The sequence below is a fragment of the Clytia hemisphaerica genome, unplaced genomic scaffold (genome assembly GCF_902728285.1).
Source record: "Clytia hemisphaerica strain Z4C2 unplaced genomic scaffold, Clytia hemisphaerica genome assembly, whole genome shotgun sequence".
Classification (NCBI taxonomy): Eukaryota; Metazoa; Cnidaria; class Hydrozoa; order Leptothecata; family Clytiidae; genus Clytia; species Clytia hemisphaerica.
This window is the reverse complement of record NW_027103726.1, coordinates 697,122-724,909: the sequence shown is the minus strand read 5'-3', so window position 1 is coordinate 724,909 and position 27,788 is coordinate 697,122. Positions and strand designations below refer to the sequence as shown.

Below are 27,788 nucleotides of genomic sequence, written 5' to 3'. Positions count from 1 at the left end.
AGGTGGAAAATTTTGGAAAATTTGACTATATTTTGCCTGAAAATGGTCAAAATCTTCAAGAAAATGCACTGCAAGGGTCGATTTTTCATCCAAATTTTCCAAAATTTTCAATGCACTGAAAGGGTCCAATTTCAAAGGCCTATTTTTGGGCCGCACGTATGGTCGTTCTGAATCGAGTGCCCCCCCCCGGGTTTTTCCCAACTGATTGCAATTGATCGAAATATTAATCTCAAAAGTGATTCATTTTATTTTAGAAACAAAACAAAGATGGTTACCTAAACATAAGCAAAAAATATTCAAATAAGAAAATACTAAGAACTTTATTCAATATGATTTTATCCCTGGCTGTTCGTTCAATTTGGAGAGCTAATACTTTTGTACCGTTGAGATGCTGTTGCCATGGTAGCCAGCGTGTTGCTAAGTACAGTAGTGTCCAGTCTTCACCACGTGTTGGCATTGTTGGGAGTGGCCCGGCTGGCTTTTATACTGCACAATATATCTTGAAGGTATTTTTTTTTTCTTTGCCCAGACTTTATTTCTCTTCACGCATTTTCGTAGCTCTAATAAATATTTTAACTATATTAGTTAAGAACTTAAAAAATGACACGAGGTTTTATTTACTTATGGATTCTATGAGAGTGCAGAATGCAGGGGGAGGTCAGTGTACTAGATGGCGGCATGTATGTGTACTACAAGGTATTTTTCAAAACTTGACACCCACCCACCCCTGAAGTACACCATACTACATGGAAAAATCCCAAAACCACCCCATACCCCCTATTTACTACCGGGCACAACCTAGAAAAATCCGGAAAATAAAGAAACTTTTTTCCGAAAATCGGAAAATCGGGTAAACATTTTTCCAAAAATCGGGAAATCGGGAAAAAAAATTTTCGGAAAATCGGGAAATGGGAAAACTTTTTTCCAAAAATCGGAAAAACAGGAAAATTTTTCTCAAAAATCCAAAATGCGTGAGAAATCAAACTTTTCAAAAATTACGCGAGACCATGTGGAAATGCATGAGTCTCACACCCAATGCGTGAGAGTTGGCACCAACGTTGAATGTTTGAATTCAAATGTTCGAATGTTTACATTGACTCGATTAAACCTTCATTTCAGTGGGATCTGGTAGGATTTCAATTCATTTCAAGAATTTTGGAAGAATGATCTTGGACAAACTTGGCTTGATCAATTTATAATAGAACAACTTTACATTTCTATTTTAGCAGATAATTTCTGAACCTTTTTGTTTTCACACTTTTAACATCGATTTTGGACCCAACACCCCTATTTTGGTACACAGGTAGTAAAAATCAAATTCGATTTTGGACCTAACACCCCAATTATAGTACACAGGTAGTACATGACAATTTTTTTTCTCAAACACCCACCTACCCCAGGATACATGCCACCCTCTGGTACACTGACCCCCCCCTTGCAGAATGTGCAATTTCATGATTCTCAACAGTCAGGGAATGCATGAAAAGCTTTTTCATATGAACAATGAAAGAGTTTTCAATCAACTTACAAAAATTTGGAAGTTATTGAAACTGGGTAATACTGTATAGAAAGATACACGTTTTTTTATAAGAGCAAACTATATAAGAACATAAGGCTTTGTGGACTCAAAAACAACTGTTTTCTTAGGAAAATGGGTAGAAATGGTCATAAAATGGTGGAAAAAAGAACATTTTAAGAACATATTTAGGTTTGAAACCCAAAAAGTTAAGAACATCCCAAGGCTGCAAAAATTTTGGATGTTCTTATAAAGAAAAACGCGTAGAGTCAGTATTTTAAGTGGATTGACCAGTGATCTATGACTTTTAGACAGTATTTTGAATTTTTTTACGGAGTTCACGGCTTGGCCTGAACATGTGGAAGGAGAGGGAATTTGAATGGGAGGCCACTGGGACCGGGACGGTTTTCAGTTCAAAAATTTTGTTATTCTTTTCTTTAGCACCACCCGACAGCTCAAGTTGATATTTTCGAGAAATTACCAGTCCCTTTTGGGTTGGTGAGATATGGTGTGGCCCCTGACCATCCAGAAGTCAAGGTACTGTTGTTCTCTTGTTTATTATATTCATGACGTAATGTTTTCTACTAAAACATCTCGGTTTTTGTCAGTAGTGGTATAAGTCTAAAATAAAGAAAAATGTTTGAGATTTGCCACTACTAGCAAACCACTGAAGTGTTTCAGTAGAAAAACAATACGTCATGAATATCATAAATTGCCGTTGACAAATCAAAAGGTCTAATGTCAAAATTATTGCTTGAGAAAACTAAGAATTTTTATGTTTGTCTGAGCATAAATTTTTAGATTGACCTTGTTTCATGTAGATGGGACCCTCCTCACTATGCAAAAAGGGCCAATCTCAAATTTAAGGCTAGCTAGACAGAAAAACTCTTAGTTTTCTCAGACACTAATTTTGTGATTCGCCCTTTTGATTTATCAACGTCGAAATCCGTTCTTGTGCACTTGTATGTTCTTAGAATTTCAAATTTCTTTTCAAATTAGCAAATACTGTTGCAGGTTTAGAACGTATTAAATGACTTTGATAACTTCATTCTAATGGGTATAGCTGGAAATGCGGACTCGTTTTCAAGTCCATCAAATTGTTTTATTACAGAATATAAGGAGCAGAGTTAAAAGAGGATATCTTTGCCACAAAAAGCCGGGCACAATACAATTTTAAAAGCACTTGAAAACTTTAGCCTAAAAATTTTAGCCAAAAGAAAAAAGAAAACCCGAGGCAAAGCTTAGACTAGAGGATTTCGCAATCTTGAAATTTTTCACGTTCGTTTTCAAAAATTATATGAAAACACCAAATCAATAATGTATATTCTAAATGATGAATATTGCCCTTATGTATTACAATGAAGTGAATACAGTCGCTCTCATATTGTTTTCTGACCAGCCACTAGAACCGTTGGGTATTCACTTCATTTCTAAATTCCAATCAAAGTTTATAAAACGATAATAAATACACAAAAAACCCTTAAACTTTGAAAACCATCGATCACTTTGTCATAGTTTTTTGTTTGTTTTTCGCCAAAAAGGCACTGGATCTAGTGGTATGGATTTGCTACCATCTCAATCAAAGCTCAAAAATGGAGTCAACCAAACTACACCCGGTCAATTATCAGCGCCATCCAGTCTATCAAAAAACTATAAGTGGCCCCTGGACTAGGCAAAGCCGAGCTTAATCGATTTGCCTCTTTTTTCACACAGAACGCTACCAACACGTTTGAAGAAGTGGCGCAAAACGAAAGGTTTCGATTCTTCGGGAATGTCAACATTGGTCAAGATTTGAAAGCTGTTGATCTTCAAAGCGCTTATAATGCTGTCGTTTTTGTGAGTATTTTATATTGAATAGTTCTTTTTTGTTACTAAATTTGTTTGAAATGTTTGCTCTTTCAGCAAATTAAATATATTTTGTCATATGTATATAAAATACATCGAACATAGTAGGCGTGTTGTGATGTTGTAGACAATAGAATGAGACCGCAAATGCAAGTGCCTCTTTAACGTCCGATACATACGGATTCGTTAAGATGTATGGGCGATTGCCCTACATAAACTGATCCCAAAGGGGATTGAGAATCTTACGACAAAAAATATGTTAATCAGAATATCTTAGGGAAAAGGGTTTAACAGAAGATTCCATTGAAAATATTTTTTTGAAATATTTCGACAATGTATCTTTATTATATTTGACGGAAAATTCGATTTAAAATATTTGATGTAAATTCACTTGAAATTAATTTGACAGTAAAACGAGGTAACATTTGACTAAACAAATGAAGGAAGAATTTAATGTAAATTTCTATGGAAAATATTTGATGTCAAATTTCTATGGAAAAAATATTTGATGTCAAATTTAGAGAAAAAAATGAAAAATGTTTTTGAAAATTTGATCGAAAAATATTTGATGTAAAATCCCATTGAAAAACGTTACTGTAAAATTCGATGGGAAATTAATTAAGTAAATTTTAATATGAAAAAGTTTCGTGTAAAATTTTGAGTGAAAAATAGCTTGATGTAAGATTCGATGAAAAAATATTTGATGTCACCATTTGAATTGAATGAAAACTGTTTGATGTCAAATTTTGAGTGAAAAATGTTTTAAATTTCGATGGAAAATATTTAAAAGATTGATGGAAAAATCTTTGAAAAATCTTTGATGTTTAAAATTCGATGAAAAACTGTCAAATTTTGAGTGAAAAATGTTGATGTAAAATTTTAAGTGAAAATCTTTGATGTAAAATTTTGATTGAAAACTAGGAATATGTATGATGTAATATGACGTTACCTCTTGCTTTATCCAATATTAAATAATTCTTTTGAATAAAAATATAAAAACAAAAATCGATGTGATTTTCAATAGCCATATCGGTTAGACGCAACCAATATGGACACTAGCATATCCTCATACCAAGATTAACTTCAATGACTGCAATTTAACTGAAACATCCTTTCATTAGGTGTTTATTTTGAATAAAATCAAGTAAACAAAGAACAAGATAAATTACAGTGAAATGGCCATATCGGTTAGACGCAACCAATATGGACACTAGCATATCCTCAAGCCCAGATTGACTTCAATGACTGCAATTTAACTGCAACATCCTTCCAATAGGTTTTTCTTTTGCATAAAATCAAGTAAACAAAGAACAAGATAAATTACAGTGAAATGGCCATATCGGTTAGACGCAACCAATATGGACACTAGCATATCCTCAAGCCCAGATTGACTTCAATGACTGCAATTTAACCGAAACATCCTTCCAATAGGTGTTTCTTTTGCCTGAAATCAAGTAAACAAAGAACTAGATAAATTACATTGAAATGCCCATACAAGCTGCTCCAAAAATTTGCTTTTTATAGGGTGTTGGTCTCTTTGACTTGTGTTCTGGGTCAACAACCTTCCCAAAATAGGTTTAAGGGTATATACAGGTAACTTTGGAAGAGCAGAACCAGACCAGACTTAGTGTAAGGCAAATTAATTCCTTGCCGTATCAGTCACAAGAAACATCGGAACTTTCCGTTAGCAAGAAACACTTATTCGATTAGAATCTTACTCCACTTGAAATATGAAAATCAATTTAGAGAGCTTCAACTAATTCAGCTGTCATTTCATTTTCAGGCATATGGTGCAGACGATGACAAAAGATTGCACATCGAAGGAGAGGTATTTTAAAAGCATTCATTATTTTTTTGATAAATGTTTTTCCCTATTTCTGCCAAATTGTCGAGAGTCAATCTCCAAATCAACAAAAACCTATGATATTATGTAGGCACAAATTTCTTGATATGACTTTTTAGCTTAGGCATCGATGCCTATCGATCTTAAGTAGACAGAGATTGTAACTAAAATATATGACGTTTAACTTCAAAGATATCAAAAACCATGCATACAGATGCATTTTCCGTACTTTGTATGATGTCATCTTAATATCTTCATACTTCAGGATGGAAAAGGAGTGATTGCAGCTAGGTCGTTTGTTGGTTGGTATAATGGTTTACCGGCACATGCTGAGGTAAGTTATTTTCTTGCATTTTGAAATGCATTTTATTAAGAAATGGGGTGTTTTAGAGTCCGCAAAGCCTTAAGATGTTCTTAACTTGTTCTCAATATTTTGGCCATCGAAGCCTTATATTCTTATACATTTTGTTCTATAAAAAACGTGTAATTGTTTTTTTTTTTCATTTACAAGTTTTCATGCCATGAATAATTTAAATTTATTCATCGATTGTGCTTACAGAATATAATCTGAAATTCTTACGTGACATGGGTGTATAATACAGAACAACAAAAGTCAATTAAGTTTGCTTTGCCTTGATGATTAGTTCATAAGAATCTTGCATTTTTGAAATACATTCTTTACTTTGATATAATATAAGTAAAGGCCGGTCTCCACTTTCGCGCGACATGAGCGAAAACTTTTTGACGTTTTTGTAAGGTCATTGGTCGGTTGAAAAATGAAGCTATTCCATTGGTCGAAATTGACGTAAGGGATGAAAAAAGTAGAACTTTCTTCAACTTTGTTTTTGTTCGCGCGAAACTTTTTTATGACGTAATCTTTTCTTCAGGCAAGAAAGTTTAAGAAAAAAACTGTCGCCCATTTCGCGCGAAAGCGGAGACCGGCCTTAAGTATTCAAGTAAGTTGTCGAAGGCGACCAGAAGGCTCCCTTTAATTTATTATTAAACTATCTACCCGATGGTAGGGGAGGGCGATCCTCCGTCCCCTGGATTTTCTACACTTACCCTTGATCCATGTCTTTAGTTGTTTAGCATCAAGCAGAGGCAACAAGTACCATTTTAGGAATCTTTGGTATGACCCGGCGGGGGGGGGTCGAACCCTCAACCTTGCCCAACGTAGCTGAATGCTCTCCCTTCATGCTACGACCGCTTGTGATATATTACCGCTTAATACAATATATTTTAGTTCGGTATCCATCCATTTATTATAAATCAAACTTGTCTCTTAATGTAGCTATCACCAAATTTGGATTGCGAGACAGCGGTAGTCGTTGGACATGGTAACGTTGCTCTTGACGTTGCACGAATTTTGTTGGCTCCTTTGGCCCTTCTCGAGGTATGTTTTTTTACTGTTTTGAACAGTGTTAAAAGATCGTCCGTATCACACGGGTTTCCGTCTCAACGAAGTATAGAAAGAGGCTTCTCCCTCTCAAAATTCTACATAATACACGGGTTGCAAAATTATATCAGTGCAGTCAAAGCATGTGATTGCTTAAAAAAGGTTCACGTGATTTTATTCCCATGTTGCTTGCTTTACAACTTACAGTTAAATACTTTATTAGTGTCAATAAATTCGAACCAATCAGAAACAAATGTTATGTAACAAGCACATTTCGCATAAAAGCGTGATTTGTCTTCAGACTTTAAATTTACAACCTGTGTATTGACCAAAATTTTAAGGCCATGTGCTATTTTCTGTGAAAAATACATTTTCCGTCACAGACGAAAAACCTGTAATTTTTTGACAGAAATAATACCCTAATTTGAAACAATGCTACTACCATCAAACACAAGGTCATTGGACCTATAAGCGTCATCCTATCTCGAGAAGTAATCTCACGAGGTCCATTCAATAATTTTTCGAGGGTAAATTCCTCCTCTAAACATTTAATTATGCTGTATTAAAGGTTTTATTTTTACATAAGTTGCCCCGTTTCATATCAGGCACGTGTTTCATATCAGGATAGTGTCTGCCTATTGTTATATTGTGCTGATATAAGCAAAAAAAAATTTCTTTTCTTTTTCTGATCAATTTTGCTCCACATCCGTGTCAATTCAATATCAAAAGGCTTCTAAATTAAAAATTGAAGAGTAAGCAAACGATATCACTCATAGTGTCCTCCCCCCTGGATTCGGGGGGGGGGAATGGGTTTTGAGGTCAAAAGGACGTATAGGGGGGAAAGAATTTTTTTTGAAGCCAGGGTGGGGAAAAACGAGGGGGGGGATGGAAAATTTTCATTCTAGGCATGGGGGGGGGAACTCACCAAAATCAATTCAAAATTGAAAAACATCTGGTTTTATGAGATGATATAGCATAATGCTTAGTTTTATTAATATTATGGTTTAAAAACAACCATCCTTTCCATTTATTCTTGAATTAGAACTACCTTAGGGAAAACAATAAGCGTTAAGTTCATCAAATTACAGCTTTTTAATTTTATGCTTGAGGGGGGGGACAGAAAAATTTTTGGAGGCAGGGTGGCGAAAAATGAGGGGGGGGGAAGGGAAAATTTTCATTCTAGGCATGGGGGGGGGAAGAGACCCTGAAGGACACTATGGACTCTTATACTCCTTTTGGACCATAGCCGCCAATTGCCGCGCGGGCATTTTTCTGCCCGCTTTATCCCACTAAAACTGTCCCAGTCCTTTTTTCCACCTATAGACATTAGAAAAAGGTGTCAAAAAAGGATTGGATCGAGTTTAGGGGGATAATTAAATAATTAAGTGGCTTGCGCCTGACCGCGCGACTAAGGTCGAAAAGGTGTATTTAAAAACAAAACCTTTAAACAATATATAGCTTGAGAAGCAAGTGCCCTACCGATAAAGTGGTGGCAAAGTTCATAAAGTTTACGCACATTGGGCCATTCCATTTTATATCCATAAAACAAACAAAAAATCCCAAAGAACAGTTTTAGGGGGTAATCGGAGAACGATTTCCAGGGGTATATAGGACTATTTTTTTCATTTTTCCAGGGGGTAAAAGGCTATTCTAAAATTTCCAGGGGATAAAAGACTGATTTTAGTTCGTCCAGCTTCACTTTTAAAGTTTGGGAAGAATTTTTTCAAGGGTTCTTTTGTGTATCTTGCCAGTTTCCAAGGGGTATCGACACATTTCTAAAAGAATCTTTTTTTGGCTTGAAAAGATTCGTCTCTCCCCCTGTATGGAAATTTAATGGAACAGCCCATTATGTACCCTTTATGTTGATTTTCTCATACCAGCACACTGATATCTGTCATCACGCAATCGAAGCATTACAAAACAGTCGTGTCAAACGTGTCATATTACTAGGACGTCGTGGTCCACTGGAAGTCTCGTTCACTATCAAAGAATTGAGAGAAATGATTAGGTTGGACGGTACGAAGCCTGTTCTGAGAGCAGAAGATTTTGTTGATATTCGACCGAAAGTACCAGGTATTAACCCATCTGGCACACAACATTGTTTCAACGTCTATTTAACGTTTATATGGACGTTGTGAACGTTAGATAAACGTTGAAACAACGTTATGTGCCAGCTGGGAAGCTGTTATTTTGTATGCCTTGCACATTTTTTGTTCTTTTTATTAGAAGACAAATAGGTGTAAGACTTAAGTCGCTAATAATGCGAATAAATCAGTAGTATTGGTGTTATATGATATACCATAATTGTTACGAGATAACATCAGTTTGTAGAAACTATATTTTTTTTCCTCTAATAATTTTTTGGAACTTTCTATAATTTTTCATTCGTTGTTTGTTAGTTGGATTTATTAACCACCTTCATAAAGTTTTTCTCAAAAAATAAATACGGAGGTATACTCTCTCTGATTCAATTTCAAAGAGACCTAAAATTATAATTCAGCTCTAGTTTAGACGGCCCACTTTTTGCCCTGCCTATTTTAATTGTGAATTAAAGAGGGCATAAAGTGGGCTGTCTAAAGTGATGCATAGCCCTCTTTTGACGTCAATGCAATGTCTTCAATCAAACCTTGTCAAGCAAAGATTTTAGTTGCCAACTTTGTGCCCTCTTTCTGCCTACTCAAACAATTAGAATATGCAGGGCAGAAAGTCGGCTGTCTAAACTAGAGCTGAATTTACAAAGACGGAGGGATCGAATATTTTATTTCGAATTACAGAAAGATTCGAATAGAAGAATAGAAGTGTTGACTGCAGGAACAAAATTCACTATCATCATCATATCTTTTTTCATTAGAAATCGTGAGACAAAGGAGGAGGCTGATTGATTTAATGTGCAAGACTGCATTGTAAGTTGAACTGAGCCTGATTTTCATTCTATAACAAAATTCTCACTAAAGTCTGTCAAGATATAATTGGCAGTGGAAACAAGAATGCCTGTAACTTTTGATAGTTAAATATAATTATGGAAATTATTTTTGCTTGTTTTAGAGAATCAAAAGCGCTATATTTGAATGTATTTTTGTTTGAAAAATTCGCGATTTTTAGTGGTTAAATTTGCGATTGTAAAAATTGAGCTTTTTTCTACTTATGCTATAACGTTCGTTTTTACATCAGTGGTACTTCAACCTTAGGTTAAGAAGTTTGTAAATTTTCAAGGCAAACAAAAAAGTCCTTCGGAAGATATGGGACCCGAAATACCCCTTGGTAGCACTTTTCTGTGAAATATCAAATCTCCAACTTATTACTAAAAACGGGGGTTATGTTATCTTTTTTGAACAGTGCAATTAAAAGTTGGAAAATGTTAAGGATTGGTGCATTGGTATTATTGGTATCATTGATTATTTCGAAACGAAGTGAAATCACAGTATAATTGTTTTTATTGAAAAGATAAGCATGAATTTATATTGCCTTTGTTATTTTTAAGTCATTAAAGAACTTTGCTAATTCCCAAAACACTAAACATAGCTATGAGGTCATTAAAAGTATCGTAAAATGTGTTATGATCGAAAAACTGTTTTATCAATCATGTCACTACCCCCGTTTTTAGTAATAACTTGGAGATTTGATATTTCACAGAAAGGTGCTACCAAGGGGTATTTCGGGTCCCATATCTTCCGAAGGACTTTTCTGTTTGCCTTGAAATCTGACAAACTTCTTAACCTAAGGTTGAAGTACCACTGATGTAAAAATGAACGTTCTAGCATAAGTAGAAAAAAAGCTCAATTTTTACAATCGCAAATTTAACGACTAAAAATCGCGAATTTTTCAAACAAAAATACATTCAAATATAGCGCTTTTGATTCACTAAAACAAGCAAAAAAAATTTCCATAATTATATTTAACTATCAAAAGTTACAGGCATTCTTGTTTCCACTGCCAATTATATCTGGACAGACTTTAATTTATTTCGTTGTTAATTTTTACAGTACAGTACAGTACAGTAAAAAAAGCAGAAATTCCTAATTGTTAAGTTTTACGGCTATACATTTTAGGACGACCTAAAAGCTCCTTTTTGATTAACTCTTTGCACAAAAGGAGGCAACTCATTTTTTTCCACCTACTTTCGATCGTCCGTATCTAATTCTACTGGTTATTTTGTAAAGGATAGATGTAAAGGATCGTTTTGGATGTTATAGATAAAGCCATGAAACATATCGAGATTCTAGAGGGTTGTTCCAAAAAATTTCCATACAGGGGGGTGACGAACCTTTCCAAGTCAAGACAAATTTCTTGGAAATGTGAGAATACCCCCTGGAAAATTGCAAAATTTGCAAAAAACCCTGGAGAAAATTCATGTCTTTAAAAGTGAGGGTGGACGAACTAATATCAGTCGTTTATCCCCTTGGAAGTTTAAGAATAGCTTTTTACCCCCTGGAAAAATGAAAAAAACTTCCTTAGATCTCCTGGGAATTCTTCTCGGATTACCCCCTGGAAAAGTTCGTCTACCCCCCTGCCCGCCCAGTATGGTTATAAAGTTGCAAATGCGTGAGATATAACATAATGTAGCATGTCAAATTGTCTGCAATTACTCTGCAATTCTGGTATTACCTCGACGGCCGACGGGGACGTGCCGCTGGAGTTTGAAAAGTGGACCCTGTCAAATAACAGGAATTTTTCCTTGCATAGCAACTGCTTGGGAAAAACATTAGAGTAGCCTTAAGTTAAGGGATTATTTACACGTAAATTTCTGAGCATTTTCATTTTTTCTAGAGATGAACCTTCGCCCAAAGATAGCGCTCGCTTCGATGCAGCATTAAAGGAATGGCACTTAGAGTTTCTGAGCAGTCCGCAAGAAATTTTACTAGATGATTCAAACAATGTCAAAGGAATTCGTATACAAAAGAATGAATTAATCGAGGTATATCAAATTTTCTGCAATCATCACTGGGTAGATATCTGTGTTCTATCGTAAAGTCAACTCTCTGTATCTCGAACCTCTATTATTCGAATCTTTCTGTAATTCGAGCTAAAACATTGATCCCCTCAGCTGAAAGGTAGTGTAAAATGCTCTCTGTAATTCGAATCTTTCTATAATTCGAAGAAATTTCTTGGGTCCTTGAAGAACGAGTTAGAAAAAGTCAACTGTATTTAAATCTGGTTACGGAAAAAACTTTTGAGAATTTCGGCTGGTTTTTTAGCTTATTTCTATCCCAAACATAAACATAAACGATTATCAATTTGTCGAGGAAAAAGCTGTGGTCGTCTGGTACAGCCAAGCTGGTCTTAAGCCTGAAAGCATTTTTCAGCTTTAATATACACTTGATGTCGCATTTTAGCGTGGAAGATACATGGCAGTGAAATTGTTCTCCTGGACTGTGTTATCTGGCGTCACTCAAAGCTGTCAGAATGCAAAGTTCAGTCAATATTACATTACGGTCAACTCTCTCTAATTCAAACCGCTCTATTATTCGAATCCTCCTATAATTGGAACTAAAATATTGTTCCCCCTTAGCTGAAAAGTAGTATAACATATTCTCTGTAGTTCGAATGTTTCGGTCCCTTGAGAATCAAATTGAGAGAGTTAAGTGTACATACATTAATGGTGTCGTCGTCATATTCTTCTTTTTTGACCACAGGACGAAGATGGTAGCACAGTTGCCAAGGCGACAGACCAAACAGTTGATATTGAATGTGGAATGGTGAGAAAGGCTTTTTGTTCTAGAAGATCAAGTACTCTGATAAGAAATTTCTGATATCTATGACATCTGATGCGTCCCTGCGGAAACCTTGAGACCATAGAGTACCAACAACTCCGAATGCATACTTAAATGTGGTTAATTGGGTCTTTCAAATTACTGTTATAAAAACGCTAAGCGTTGAAGTTTTTCTACAGTATTAAGCTTTTCCACATTTTTTCTAGGTCTTGAGAAGTATTGGTTATAAGAGTATCCCTCTTCAAGAAGGGGTTCCGTTCGACAACAAAATGGGTGTGATCCCTAATATCAATGGTCGTGTGGTCCAACAAGCTGGATCAAAAGAACTCGTCAAAGGTAATTTTCATCCTTACCAAGGATGATACGTTCTTGAGAGCATTTTACTGAGAATATTATGGAAATCCGTTTCATACGGAAGAACCTTTATTGCTGCTTCTTTGTAGCCTTTCCAGAAGTAAAATTCTTGAAAAGAGACAGCGAAGGGGAAGCAGTAAGCTCTGGTTTGGACGACCCACTTTTCGCCCTGCCTCTTTTGACGTCAATGCAATGTCTTCTTTCAATCTTTTACAAGAAAAGCTTTTAACTGCCAACTTTGTGCCCGCTTTCTGCATACTCTAACAATACCTGCGACGGAGACGGTAAGGTTCTAATTTGACTAGATCCTGAACAACTGAGGACGATGGTAAATCAGCACTTTTACCGTCCTCGATTTTGCAGGGCAGAACTGTGGGTTATTCCAAATCGCTCCAGTCACTCTACCGTCCTCAAAGTGCAAATACATAAACTCGCTAATTAGAATAGACAGGGCAGAGAGTCGGCCGTCTAAAGTAGAGCTTACAGCTTCCCCTTCGATGTCTCCTTTCGAGAAGTTTACTTCTGGAAAGGCTACAAAGAAGCAACAATAAATTTTCTTCCGTATCAAACAGATTTCCGTAATATTCTCTATCTATATTGGGCTTTTCCAGAAAAAAACCGTTTTTTCCCCTGTTGAGGAGGTCCATCCCTCTGTGGCTGGAAATGCTGTAACCCCTGGAATTCCAGGCAATTTCAGGTTTAAACCCCTCTGGAATTCTGAATTCTAGCAGGATTTAAAAAGCTATGGAATTCCAGTTATTATTGACAGATTTTTGTATCTCCCTATGGAATTCCACCACACATCAAACCTTACCCCCTTGGAACGGAAATGGACCTCCTCAACAGGGGTATACGGTTTTTTTTCTGGAAAAGCCCATTAGGGGGCATACCTAAGGATCCGTGAGATCTTTTCTAGAATACCATTGTATGAATTTCGTTCGATAGTTAAATGAAATTGACATCTTTTCAATAAAACACATCGAAACATAAAATCGAACTGGAAAGCGGGAAATTATTAAGTTACATGCGGTTTTGTTGAGGTTTGCGATTCAAACTACTGAACACATGTATAATTTTTTTTATGAGCCAGACTGGTAGAACAGCAAAGACAAAAACGATATAAAAATTAGTCTACAGCATAATAGTTCAATGATTCTTTTTTTTTCTTTATTTCCAGGTCTCTATTGTAGCGGTTGGGTGAAACACGGTCCAGTTGGTGTTATCGTTACTACCATGAACGAAGCGTTTGCCACAGCGGAAACCATCGTTAAGGATTTGAACGCGGGTGCAGTGAACCAGGAAACAAATATCTCAGATGTCGGTGAATTGTTAAGAGGAAGAGGTATGTCACCAATTAGTAGCTAATTGATATAATTATTGAGTTAATTAGTTGCATTGGAGTAATATTGGTGTTATCAATAAAATCCTTTCAGGATTACTTAGCCATAACGTTTGAAGTATAATCACGAAAGGCTAGAGTTAGACGATGCTATCGTCCGTTAGTGGGATAGTAAACGCGCGAAATATAATGCGCATTGTTTCAGCCGTCACGGTGGTTTACGGGAAAAAATAGAGGCACCGCAGTAGAGTCTTACTACTTACTCCGTTTTCAAATTTATCCCACCTCCTAAGCTATTCCATTTCCAGTGATCTTGTGTAGAGTATATTAAAAAGTTTTCTTTCTTCTGCTACATATAAGGTCCGCGTTGTTTTTTATACAAGGTTAGACTTGCCGACTAGTCAGCCGACCCTAGATTTAAGAGGTGGTCTGTCACTCGGAACAAATTTTTCTTTCAACGATTTCTTAAAGTTCTGTTTACATTTATAGGTAATTCTGAAATGTAAAAAGCAGAGCTAAAAGGGAATTCGCGATTCTTAAGCTTAAGATAGAGCGAGACAGGAACAATAATAGGGCTTTTGATACACCTTTTCGACCGTAGTCGCGCGGTCAGGCGCGTGCCACTTAATTATCTAATTATCCCCCTAAACTTGATCCAATCCTTTTTTGACACATTTTTCTATTTTCTATAGGTGCGAAAAAGGACTGGGACGGTTTTAGTGGGATAAAGTGGACAAAAAAATGCCCGCGCTGCAATTGCCGGCTACGGTCGAAAAGGTGTATTTGAGGAAAAAACATTCTGCTTCGAAATGACAATGAATTTTATTGGGTCGGCACATTTCGAGATAGTGTCAGTCGGGTGACGGCAAACCAATATTTTTTTAAGTTCAGCGCGAACGCTAGATGGAAAGTAACATTCACCAGCTAATATATCAAGTGGCAGACCCATCTTTTATTTATATAGAAACAATGCGGACCTTATACGTAACAAAAAAAAAACATCCTGTCGTTCAAAATGCAGCTCAAATGTTAAAGGTTTTGTTTTTAAAAAATAAGAGTGATATCCCATCAATTTTGATTAACAAGCTTTTTCACGTTGGATTGACACGGATGTGGAGCAAGATTTGTCAGAAAGTGGAAAAGAAAAACATTTTTTTGCTTATATCAGCACAATATAACAATAGGCAGACACTGTCCTGATATGAAATATGTGTCTGATATGAAACGGGAACACTTATGTAAAAATCCTGTTTCAATTTTGCTTTGCTTTGGAAAGGTTGACAAATTGTCTTTTACTTTTTGCAGGAGTGAATTTCATCACTCAAAATAACATTTTTATAGATTTTTTATTGCTTTTATTGGACCTACCCCGGTGGAGGTCCTATAAATTAACCTCTGTCCGTCCGTCCGTCCGTCCGTCCGTCCGTCCGTCCGTCCGTCCGTCCGTCCGTTCGTCCGTCCGTCCGTCCGTCCGTCCGTTCGTTCGTTCGTTCGTTCGTTCGTTCGTTCGTTCGTTCGTTCGTTCGTTCGTTCGTTCGTTCGTTCGTTCGTCGTTCGTTCGTTCGTTCGTTCGTTCGTTCGTTCGTTCGTTCGTTCGTTCGTTCGTTCGTTACCAATTTTTCTCGAGATTGGCTCATTAGTTTTTTCTGATTTTTTGCACAAAGATGTGTGTGCTGTGATGCTCCAATGTGACGGAGCCCGATTTTCGAAAAAAAAAATTTTTGGGCAAATTTGGGCCAAAAAACGGCTAAAAAATGGGTTTTTTGGACTTTGTGAAAAATTAGATCATTAATTTTTTCTGATTTTTTTGCATGAAAGTAGGGTACCATCATAGGTAAAAGATGGCTCAAGCAGATTTTCGCCAAAAAATTTTGTTGGCTCAAAAAACGTATGTTTATCTATAAGAATCCCTATTAATAAGCATACATCAATGTTCTTAGTCAAATTACTAATTTTTTTTATGTGATATATGTTTTTTTGCTCATGAGGGCTTACTTTTGAAGAATATGTGTGTTTAGACAGGAAATCTTGGTTGTTTGGCGTGTTTTTATGGAAAAACTGGCCAAATTCGATATTTTTTTATAAGCACATTATCAATTACTTAGGTATTAGCTTTTCTCTAGATTGGCTCTTTCATTCTTTATGATTTTTTGCACAAAGATGCATAACTATAAAACCTCGAATGTGACGGAGCCCGATTTTCGAAAAAAAAATTTTTTGGGCAAATTTAGGCCAAAAAACGGCTAAAAAACGGGTTTTTTGGACTTGTGAAAAATTGGAATATTAATTTTTTTAAATCTTTTGCATGAAAGTAGGGTACCATCATAAGTAAAAGGTGGCTCAAGCAGGATTTTGCAAAAAAAATTTGTTGGCTCAAAAAAACGCATGTTTATCTATAAGAATCACTATTAATAAGCATACATCAATGTTCTTAGTCAAATTACTAATTTTTTTTATGAGATATATGTTTTTTTGCTCATGAGGGCTTACTTTTGAAGAATATGTGTGTTTAGACAGGAAATCTTGGTTGTTTGGCGTGTTATTATGGAAAAACTGGCCAAATTCGATATTTTTTTATAAGCACATTATCAATTACTTAGGTATTAGCTTTTCTCGAGATTGGCTCTTTCATTCTTTATGATTTTTTGCACAAAGATGCATAACCATAAACCCTCGAATGTGACGGAGCGCGATTTTTGAAAAAAAATTTTGGGGGTAAATTTCAGCTAAAAAACGGCTTTTTTGCATGAAAGTAGGTAAAAGATGGCTCAAGCAGATTTTTATAAAAAAAGAATTTTTCAGCTCAAAAAACGCATCTTTATCTATAAGAATCACTATTAATAAGCATACATTAATGTTCTTAGTCAAATTACTCAATTTTTTGACGAGATGGATGTTTTTTTTTGCTCACAAAGTCTTGAATATGAAAGAGTATTTCAAGAGCATGAAATCTTGGTTTCTAAAAGTTTTTTTTATAAGAAACAAACGACTAATTTTAATAGAACGTCAATATTCGTGTTCTGAATGATTGTTTAATGGTCACGTCACGTAGATATCAATTATAAATGTGTTAAATGCGCAACCAGGTAGGTCCATAAAAGTATCACTTGTTACCCCTTGTCTAAACAGCTTTTAATTATCTAATAAACCAGCCGAGGCTGGAAGGTCAGCCAATAGAGCTTAGCTAGTTAGCTTTAATAAGTGGGTTAACAGATGTAAGAGATGTACTGAAACAGAGTAGACTAAAAATGTTGAATAATGTACAAAATGTGAAACATTTGATAACTTGATTTAAAATTATTTAAAACAAGCCTGAGAGCTCCTCCAACCCCCCCCCCACGAGAAGATCAAAGTATACTTCTCTTTAGCATTGTAGCACTGTTTCTACGACATCGAACAATTAAGCTATAGTTCATTACTGTAAAATAAAAGAGAAACATAGTGTAATTAAAACTTTTTGTTAATTTCATTCCAGTCAGTTATGATACATTTTTTCTGTTGGATGTAGACAATATCCATATCTGACCAAAGTGTTATACTAGAAATAAATAAGAAAATTGCCAAAACGTCAGAACCAAAATAAAGATATCCATCAAATATACATAGAAACTGTACTTTTTGTTTTACTTGATAAAACTCCAATAACACTTTAAACTAACAAGCTACAAACTTTAAGTCACAAAGCGCAAAATCCAGAAAAACACAATTTGCATCAAAATCTTTGCAAAACGTAGTTCATATTTATAACATTTCAACAGGAACTATATTTTGGTAGACTTGGTCAAATTACAGAAACCATTTGTCAGTTGTCTGCAAGGCCAATGAGGTACATAAAAACTGACTGCTATTCAGGCAAAGCCAAAATTTGGCAAGGTCAGAAAAACATAATTTACATCCAGTCTTCGTAAATAAATTTTGTAGTTTAGTACCGTCAAGTTACACAACATGCACACAACCATCGTGAAGACTTTGCTGGTCGCAAATGATAATCGAAAGCAAAACTTAAAATTTATAACTATGCAGGGAAGCTCATTTTTCCCCCATTTTGCTTTAAACTCCCTTTTGATTGGTCTATGAATTTGGGCGATCGCTTTACCGCCTTGGCGGAATAAATACACGACCATAATAAATAAATTCAACAGGGCAGCGGAGTAGCAATTAATTTCAACTGGGAGTCATCTCTTCTGTGCCAAGCACTGGCAGTGTTTTTTAAACTTTAAAACAATGTTAAATCAAGACTAGATGGATCTGTTTGTTATGACTGTGCAAGTTGTGACGAGAGTGTGCATGTTGTGTAACTTGACGGTATAATTCATTAAATTCTAGAAACCATTTTTCATAACTTTCTGCAGTCCGCTTTCTGCAAGTCTGATAAGAGATATGTATAAACTGTTATCGCCATTCATTCCATTCCATCATTTAGTCAAAACGTGCGCCACTAGGTTAGAAAAGGTTAGAAAAACACAATCTGCGTCCGGAACTGCGTGAAAAATAGTTAGATCAATTTCAACAAGAACTGTATACATTAATATTAATATAATTGATCAAATTTCAAAGACCATTTGTCATAATTTTGCAAGTCCAATAGTAGGAGATATGATGTCATCATTTGGTTCCCGTCATCTGACCGACCCTGATTTACGGTCAGCAGGTAGAGTTGCGGAGAGTCGGAAAGCTTTTCCACTGTCAACCTCTGCACGCTCTGTGTTTACAAGTTTTCAAATCGAAGTAGCGAACCTCATGCTAATGGAGAGTAAACCGAAAACCAGTTTATCCACGGTTTCTCAATTTCTTAATTCGGATCAGTCCACACGGATTCCCTTTCAACAAGATGTAGCTGCTTCTAAGAAAAATATTTTTGACCGACCGACCGAATGACCCCCACTTTTTAAAGTAGAAATGACGGGAACCAAACAATTTTTTGCGTCCAAACCAAGTCCAAAAAAGCACGATTGCATCCAGGCTTTATCAAATTTAGACAGTAGCTGTACTTTTGTAAACTTTATCAAATTCCAATAACATTATAACACCATCAATCCCACCTAGAGGCAAAGAAGAAAAATATGTTTTTATTGCAAAAACTAATAAAAAGCAGCAATAAAAAGTATCAGAAAATTCAACATAAACAAAAACTTGAGCAAACGGCTTTAAACCTTCAAAAGATGTAGAAAAAGAATCCCCTTGATGAAAATCATGTGCTCGATTTGCCGAGTTAAAAAAATAAATGACAGAAATTGAAGCTTGCAACAGGTTTACACTGGAAATACTTTGGTACAACACTGACTTATCACATCTGACTTATCGCTTGAGCCGCCATCTTGAAACACCACATTATGATCTGTAAAAACAACGCACGCTAAAAGTAACCAAAAAGTTAACCCGATCGGAAGAAAGTTTAGAAATCAAAGTGGGATCGATCGGGAAATCGGTTTTTTTTTTTGCCGTCTTATGATGATGCTGATGATGGAAGAAAATTTTACCTATTTGAATGCTCAGCTTAGGCTGACCAATTATCTCATTTTACTAGAATTTTTTTAACTTTTACACGCAGATTTTTTTTCACATACAGATCATTTCTCTTGTACATTTGAAATTTGAACAAGTGCAGAAGTACGAAACTTTAAGTTATGTACTGAAAGAATGTTATTGAAAGAAAACTTTTACTTTTTGTAGGAGTGAATTTCGTATCGTATGAAGATTATCAAAAGATTGATATGGAAGAAATCTGGCGAGGTAAACAATCTTCAAAACCGAGAGAAAAAATTGTCGACACGAGTGAAATGTTAGATTTTGCTTCACACGATGGAAAAAGCTAGTATCTGCTTATAATATTTTTAGAAAATTTCAATGAGTTTCAATTCCTTCTGGCCACAATGATAAAGGCTCAATATTTACATTCTTAGATGCTTTTGAGAGTTTACATGACCGATACTGTCAACTCTCTCTAATTCGAACCTTTCTGTAATTCGAGCAAAAGTATGAGTCACATCAGCTGGAGAGTTGTGGAAATTACTCTGTATAAATTACTCTCTGTAATTCTGGAGCTTTGGAGACTTTTGTAAAAAATTTCCCTTACAAAAGATTATCCAAAATTATTTTAGAATTTTTTTTTACATTAATGTTTCAGAATTTATTGTTATCCTGTGCGTGAATTTTACATTATAAATACTTCATTATTTTCATAGGAAATTTATAGAGAAGAAAGAGTTATTACAAGTTCAGACAAAAAAAGTTCTTGTCAAGTTCATTGTGTGGCAATTTTCCAAGGTATGTTAATTAGTATTCTCATTAGATTTTAGAATTTTAGTTTTGTTGCCACAATTAACGTCATAATATTTGGGGAAGAGGGAAACTCCCACGAAATCTCATAGTCACAAACAATTTGGAACGATTTGGGTTTTTGCTCTGAGTTTTAACGCTAGACTTGGGAGGACATTAGGATCTCAGGATCCAAAAGTTCAAAAATGGTCCAATAAGGCTCAGAGTATAGCTCGGAAGTCTATAAATCCCTCCCAAATTGAAATATTCGATTGCATTTAACAAATATCCCAAAAGCGACTTTCTGGTCCGAATTCCAAATTTCTTAAAACGAGGGAATAATCAAAATTCTCAATATATTTTGACGTAGATATTGTAGAACTGGAACGAATCATGGGTCTTTTGAAATTTTTCTATATGTTCACTATTTATGGTAGTTTGAAGTTTCATTATTTTTTTTAGTTAATTGAGATATGTATAGTTTTTATATTTTCTACAGATATATTCCAGGCCCGGGGGGGGGGGTACTAAGGTTGGTGAATGAGGGGTATGTGCGGACGGGACCTCCGAAAACCGACCCTTAGAGAGACCAAATTTTAGTGAAAAAGTGACCCTTAGAGAGACTTTTTCGAAAAATTTTCTCTGATTTTCAAAAATTTCCTACCCTTAGTGAGACTTTTTTGTAATTTTTTCTCTCAAAATCAAAATTTTTTTCTAAAAATCGTGATTTTTCCCACCCTTGGAGAGACTACTTTGAAATTTCCTGATTTTTGTAACCCTTAGAGAGACTTTGAAAGGTGAAAAACCCGACCCTTACCGTCCGCACATACCCAGCACCTATTTTTGCCTAAGTACCCCCCCCCCCCCGGGATTCCAGGGTCCGTAGTATACTATACTAGTAAAGCCAAACATTTTCTAGCCAAATTATCATCCTTTCAGGAGTATCAGCTACCGTAAAGCTTTAAGAATTTTGAGATATTTTTGAAAAATTTAAAAGGCTTGTGTTTTTAGAACAAATTGATGGTAAAAATTATCAGGCTTGAAAGGAAAAAGTACGTTTGTAGAACCGTAGCACAGCAATTAAGAATTGTATTTCAAAAAGATGAATTTTAAATATATAGAACTTAAATAATTAAATAATACTAGCCGGTACCCGGCGTCGCACGCCGGTTAAGCTGTAGCTGAACGCACTAAAAGTCCTTTGGATGTTGAAGCTGGCTTAAAAAAACGATCAAATGAACAAAAAGATATCTTCAAAGTTTGAATCTAACCCTCCCCAGGAGATCTTTTTCTCGCTTTGCTCGCATCCCGCTCGCATTAAATACGCCGTTCAGTTTTCGACAATTTGAGAAAATGTCATGGTAAAGAGGAGTGAAATGTAAAAATGACAATTCTTTAGGAAAAAGCGGGGAAGCCACAAAGAATAGTGCAACTTTGTTTTTATCCCCGTTTTTATCAGATTTGAAAAGATAAATAAGTCAATTCTAAATTACTTTTTTTAAACCCTTGTCATAACTTTTCGAATTTAAACATGTAATAAAATGACGTACATAGTTTTTAACAGTATCAACCACTTGAATGTTTTTATACGAAGGAAGAGATGGACTTATTTCTTCTCTTGCTTTTTATCGCCCTTTGAATGCTGTTATTGTTCGAACGGACAAACTTTTTAATTTTTATGTTTTGGTTTACATTTGAAATGTTCTTTTCTATAATAAAAACTTGTTTTGTTTTGAAAAGAATTCGAATGTCATTAATAAATACGATCGTTAAATACATTCGAAAACATTTCAAACAAAAGAAAAGAGAAAAACAGGATCAGGCAAAGCTGGGCAGAAATTAAAATTACTAAATGTAGATGGGCCTTAAATTTCAAAACAAAGGCTGAATAAAGTCTAAACCAGGCTCTATCCGATCTGTCAATCAAAACAAATAGAGAACAAAACATTGCTTGTGAAATCGAAAGTGACACACAGACAGAAAACAGAAAACAGAAAACAAAATGACATACGCGTTATACTAATAATATATAGAAGAAAAATTGAAAAAAAATATCCCCACAAAAGATTAATTCAAATCGTGTCAGAAAAAGGTCAAGTCCGTGTTAGTCCCGCTGCTGAGATAAAAAAAAGTGGCTAGAAAACGATTTTCGTGATACATCTCTTAGATCTAACTTTTTTTGGTGGAAACTCGCGAATTAGTATGTGTAGATTACAAAATCGAAAAGTTTCCGCGATTTTCTAGTGCAAGTGTCGAGAAAATCGACTTAAAAGTTGACTTTTATCGAGTTAATCGATTTTAATCGATTTTCATGAACTTAACATTTTCTAGGTCATGAGTTTTCACTTTTATGATGCATTTTGCTTGTAAATACTAAAAGCCATCAAAATATTACACTAATAATTAATTCAAGCGATGAAAATGTAGGAAAAACGGCTAAAATCGATAAAATCATCGATAAAACATCGAATGTCAACTGAAAAACTCCGAATGAGTCTGTAGACTTCAAAAATTGTCTGATTTGGCTGAAATTTTGCACACTTGGCCCTTGGGGGAATGTCTGCAGATCTAAGTTTTCATTCTTTGAAAATTTTGATTTTTGGGGTCTGGGGACGAGTTTTTCGTCAAAACGAGGCTTGAACTTAGGGGCGGCCTGCAGACCTCAAAAAATGGTCAGATTTTGCTGAAACGTTGCACACTTGGCCCTTGGGTGAATATCTACAGATATAATTTGTCATTTTTTGAAAGTTTTGATTTTTGGGGTCTGGGGACGAGCTCTTCGTCAAAACGAGGCTGAAACTTTAGGGCACACTGTAGACTTAAAAAATGGTCTGATTTGACTGAAATTTCGCATATTTGTTGCGTTAGTGAATATCTGCAAATCTAAACATCCAGTTTTTTAAAAATATTTATATTTGTGGTCCGGAGACGAGTTTCTTGTGAAAGCGAGGCTTTGCGTGGGCGGGCAGCCTGTAGACTGGACAGGATTAAATGGATGAAATTTTGCAAACTTTTCCATACTGATTTTCCTATTTTGAAATTGTTTTGAAAGACCAGAAACATGTTTTCCGTCGACGACACTTAATCGATGGGAAAATTTTTACGTTAGCTCCAAAGAAGATAAAAATTACTTTGCTGGATCATCTTCAGTTAGCGAAATTTGTAGACGAATGAACAAACAAACTTTGACACGTGGAACAAACACTTAAAAATATCTTTTCAAGATCTTTATGTGGAGTTATGATATGAGCGTATAGTGATCGTGTCACTGCCAGGACTATGTCTAGAATCAGCCGGCGAAGCAATTTTTTAGAAATATGTGTTCTTATTTCCCTCCTAGAGGGAGCTTTTTATGGTCTTCAAGTTTTTTTATTCAAATGATGTGTTCTAATTTCTAAGAAACCTGTAGCTATGTCTCTCAAAATTTATCATTATTCCATGGAGGATGTGTTCTGAAATTAAGGATGTCTAAATGTCTAATTATTTCCTTGAAAGATGTGTTCTGAATCTTTCTTTAGCTTTCTTTAGCTTTCTTGGGTTACCAGGCAACAAGAACACACCAATTTTTCATAATTTTTCGATACCCCTGTCTCATTACATCTCAGAACACATCAAGTTTTCTAGCTCCTACATGTGTTCAGAACACCTCCTAAAAAAGATCGTCTCGTCAGCTGCTTTTGACTGTCGCATATATTACTAATCTATAGTCTGAGTAGGTTTAAACACCGTAGGATTTGTAGATGAGAACAAACGAGCACTCGTTTTAGACCAATATCGCATTTAATCTTGTATATTTTTTCTTGATAGTGGTTGAAGCCTAGTTTTTTATTATGGATTATATTGATATACCTATCTCGTATTGCAATATGAGGGGACCTGGTTCTTTGAGTAAAATAGATCTCAATTGCTTTCTTCACTCTTGAGGTCGAATCAAGGTTGATAAACGTCTTTAAACATTTCTTCATTTTTTATCAGCTCGATAAGACGTCGTAATTAATCCAGGAATATTGAAAAAGGGAGAAAGAATCACCAGAAAACAAAACTGATTTTGTAGATAATGTTTATAATAAATAGCAAGCCTTTAGTTATTACCTCACTTTGTCTCCTTTATTATTCTACACGGGACCAACGTTCGGTATTCTCTATCCAGGAAAAATTCCTAGAGTAATCAGTGCACTACTTTTAATAGCAGCCTAATAAAACCTCCCGTTTCCTGTTCTTCCCCTCAATGAAAGACTGGTTCTAGGTCAGAGATCTCTGCCACTGAATCAAGGGATGGGGAAGTTGATGTTCAAATTATCGACCCTTTTTACGCCGGCTCTTATTGGCGTTATTTTAGAGCTCGTGGACTAACGGACCGGCGTTAAAAAGGCCGACGTAAAAAGCTCAGGCAAATTAAGGCCCGTCCAGATTTTTCGAATTTAGCTTAATTTTTTATCACCGTTTCCACTTGTCATAGCATATCACTTCATACATCGAAAGAAGCGTATTGGAGTGTAGATCATTGGAATAGCTGTGTCATGATTAATTTTTTCACCCAAAAAAATATATCAGGCAAAAACCAAAAAATGCTGACGTCAGCAAAACTTATTTTTTGAATAACTCCAGTTTGGCTTATGGTAAAAACATGAAATTTGGACAAAAGTTGCGCACCATTGAAAGGACCAATTTGAGAAAAAATATTTTTGAAATTTTGCTGACGTCAGCACTTTATTGCAAAATTTTGTATTTTGCTGATTTCTGCTGACGTCAGCAAAATTAAAAAAAAAAATTATGCGAAAATGTTCCTATGGCATTTTGATGAAAAATTCTGTCATAATTTTCTGTTTTGAAGCCTAAATTAGACTGCAGTTTTTGCAGGTTTTGGTGTTATTTGCAGCCCTTATTGGCGTAGGCCCAAAAATGGGCAGTGGCGTAAAAAGGACCGATGAGGTAATATGAATTGTCACTGCACTGAATAAAACGAGATATAAATCTTTCATGAGAGAGATGTACATCCCTGTGTCACGATCTGGTGGGACCACCCTACTCATTGAAAATAGCTGCCGTAAAATCGTCCCCGCTAAGAAAGATATGCTGAAATTACAATGAAGTAGTTCATGAGATTTATCTCCAGAAGGAAAAACTAAACTTTTGGGGCTGAATATCCATCTCTACTTTTAAAGTAGAAACAGTAGGATTTTGCATTATATTTCGCCACTTTAAAAATCTTTACCCAGTTATTGAGACAGAGGTGCAATTTTCGATAGATTTTTAATCATCGGGATTGATATGTCATCTCAACAATGGACTTCGTTGCTCGTGATGAGTGCAGGAAATGGTTGTCAAGATCAAGAATTTTCTTCAAGGCAGTAGCATGTTTATTTATTTCTTCAAAACAAAGCTAGGATGCGCGACATTCTAAATAACTGCGGCAGCTAAAGCTTAAGGAATTTAGCAAAAGAGAAAAATAAGATTTTCCCTTGAATTTTTAGAATACCTGCCGTACGACTTCTATACCTTTTACTTTATTTACTTTATTCGATCATGATGAAGTTTCAGTCAAATAAAAGAGAATTTCATCAAAAAAAGTGAAGACCATAAAAACATCGCAATCAATATCTTTGAATTTGAAGAAAAGAAGTTGCATCTGCCCTTTAAAAATTGCAAATTTTTCTTTTAGGACGCTTGCTTCCAGGCCTTTTGTGCCAGAGTTTATGTAATATAAAATGTAAACTGTTGCCCCAAAACATTCAGCCAAGGGAACAAGTCTGCTTCAAAATACTGTCACGCTGCCCCCAAATTTTCAACCTCGTTTTTACGAGAAACTCGTCCCAAACTCGTCCCAAGGCCCCAAAAATACAAATTTTCAAAAAAAGAAAAATTGGATCTGCAGATATTCACCCAAGGGCCAAGTGTGCAAAATTTTAGACAAATCCAACCATTTTTTAAGTCTACAGTGTGCCTTAAAGTTTCAGCCTCGTTTTGACGAAGAACTCGTCCCCAGACCCCAAAAATCCAAACTTTCAAAAAATGACAAATTACATCTGTAGATATTGACCCAAGGGCCAAGTGTGCAAAATTTCAGCAATTCTGACCATTGTTGAGGTCTGCAGGCCGCCCCTAAGTTTCAGCCTCGTTTTGACGAAAAACTCGTCCCCAGACCCCAAAAATCAAAATTTAAAAAAAATGAAAACTTAGATATACAGATATTCTCCCAAGGGCCAAGTGTGCAAAATCTCAGCCAAATCAGACAATTTTTGAAGTCTACAGACTCATTCGGAGTTTTTCAGTTGACATTCGATGTTTTATCGATGATTTTATCGATTTTAGCCGTTTTTCCTACATTTTCATCGCTTGAATTAATTGTTAGTGTAATATTTTGATGGCTTTTAGTATTTAAAAGCAAAATGCATCATAAAAGTGAAAACTCATGACTTAGAAACTGTTAAGTTCATGAAAATCGATTAAAATCGATTAACTCGATAAAAGTCAACTTTTAAGTCGATTTTCTCGACACTTGCACTAGAAAATCGCGGAAACTTTTCGATTTTGTAATCTACACATACTAATTCGCGAGTTTCCACCAAAAAAAGTTAGATCTAAGAGATGTATCACGAAACGAAACAATTTTCGACCTCAGCAGCGGGACTATGTTAAATTTTCAATTTCTACGTGGATAGGTTAAGCTAGAATTTCTGTTTTTTAGTAGTTTTCCTTGAATCTGAGGCCATATTTCAAGCTGTTGTGTTGAAACCTTATTGTTTGTTCGCCTTCTACCTCGTTCAAATATGTTTTTTTTTTTTGAGGAGTTTGGTAGATAAAAGTAAAATCTTTATATAACCTTTCCAGTGCGAAACATTTTTTGAAAAATGTGAGAATTTTCAACTCTTTTTGAAATCCAAAATTTCCAAGTTGGTGTAAAAGTTTGTAACATGAGAGTACGAGAGTGATTAGGGTATCATTGCATTGGGCTCTTCCAGAAAAAATCCATTCATGGGGGGTGGAGGATATATTATTTTTTTCATGAATTACCCCTGGACATTTTGATTTTTAATCCCCTGGACACGGGCTATACCCCTGGACAAACATCAAATCAACCCCGTGGACACAAAAAATTATCCCTGGACATTGGAATTTACCCCCTGGACATTGCGATTTTTTGGTATTTTTTCAATACCCCTGGACAATTCATCCTCCACCCCCCATGAACGGATTTTTTCTGGAAGAGCCCATTAGAAAGGTATTTCATTAACTATTTAAAAAGCATTCTGTTTATACCCTTTAAAATCAAGTGGTCAGGAGTTAGCGCTTTAAGTACGGGACTCGGTACATGGGTTAATTTTGACTTTTCACTTTTCACTAGGGTTTGGAGGATTAAATCTCTTTTGTCACCAGGAGATTTGGTTCATAGTAGCTAAATATCTCCTACCTCCATAATTAAAAAAGAAAGAATATTACAAAGATCGCTAATTAATATAAAAATGATCGGCAAACTGCATAAAGAACAGTGACTCTAGTATCTACTTTGCCCAGCTGGCACACAA

General features: G+C 35.5%; 1 protein-coding gene across 2 annotated transcripts; it reads left to right on the top strand.

The window, feature by feature from the left end:
• Positions 1 to 256: 256 nt before the first annotated feature.
• LOC136804671 (NADPH:adrenodoxin oxidoreductase, mitochondrial-like) lies at positions 257 to 20,380 on the top strand. Of its 2 annotated transcripts, XM_067061280.1 has the most exons (14): positions 257 to 506; positions 1,958 to 2,053; positions 3,230 to 3,352; positions 5,145 to 5,189; positions 5,470 to 5,538; positions 6,496 to 6,597; positions 8,481 to 8,673; positions 9,452 to 9,503; positions 11,368 to 11,515; positions 12,234 to 12,296; positions 12,518 to 12,647; positions 13,843 to 14,007; positions 19,678 to 19,737; positions 20,190 to 20,380. In XM_067061280.1, the coding sequence occupies exons 1-14, from the start codon at positions 330 to 332 to the stop codon at positions 20,198 to 20,200; spliced, it is 1,434 nt and encodes a 477-aa protein (XP_066917381.1). In that variant the 5' UTR covers positions 257 to 329; the 3' UTR covers positions 20,201 to 20,380. The 2 variants fall into 2 exon arrangements, with proteins under 2 accessions (XP_066917381.1, XP_066917380.1); XM_067061279.1 differs by lacking the exon at positions 20,190 to 20,380 and having other exon boundaries at positions 19,678 to 20,173.
• Positions 20,381 to 27,788: the final 7,408 nt, after the last annotated feature.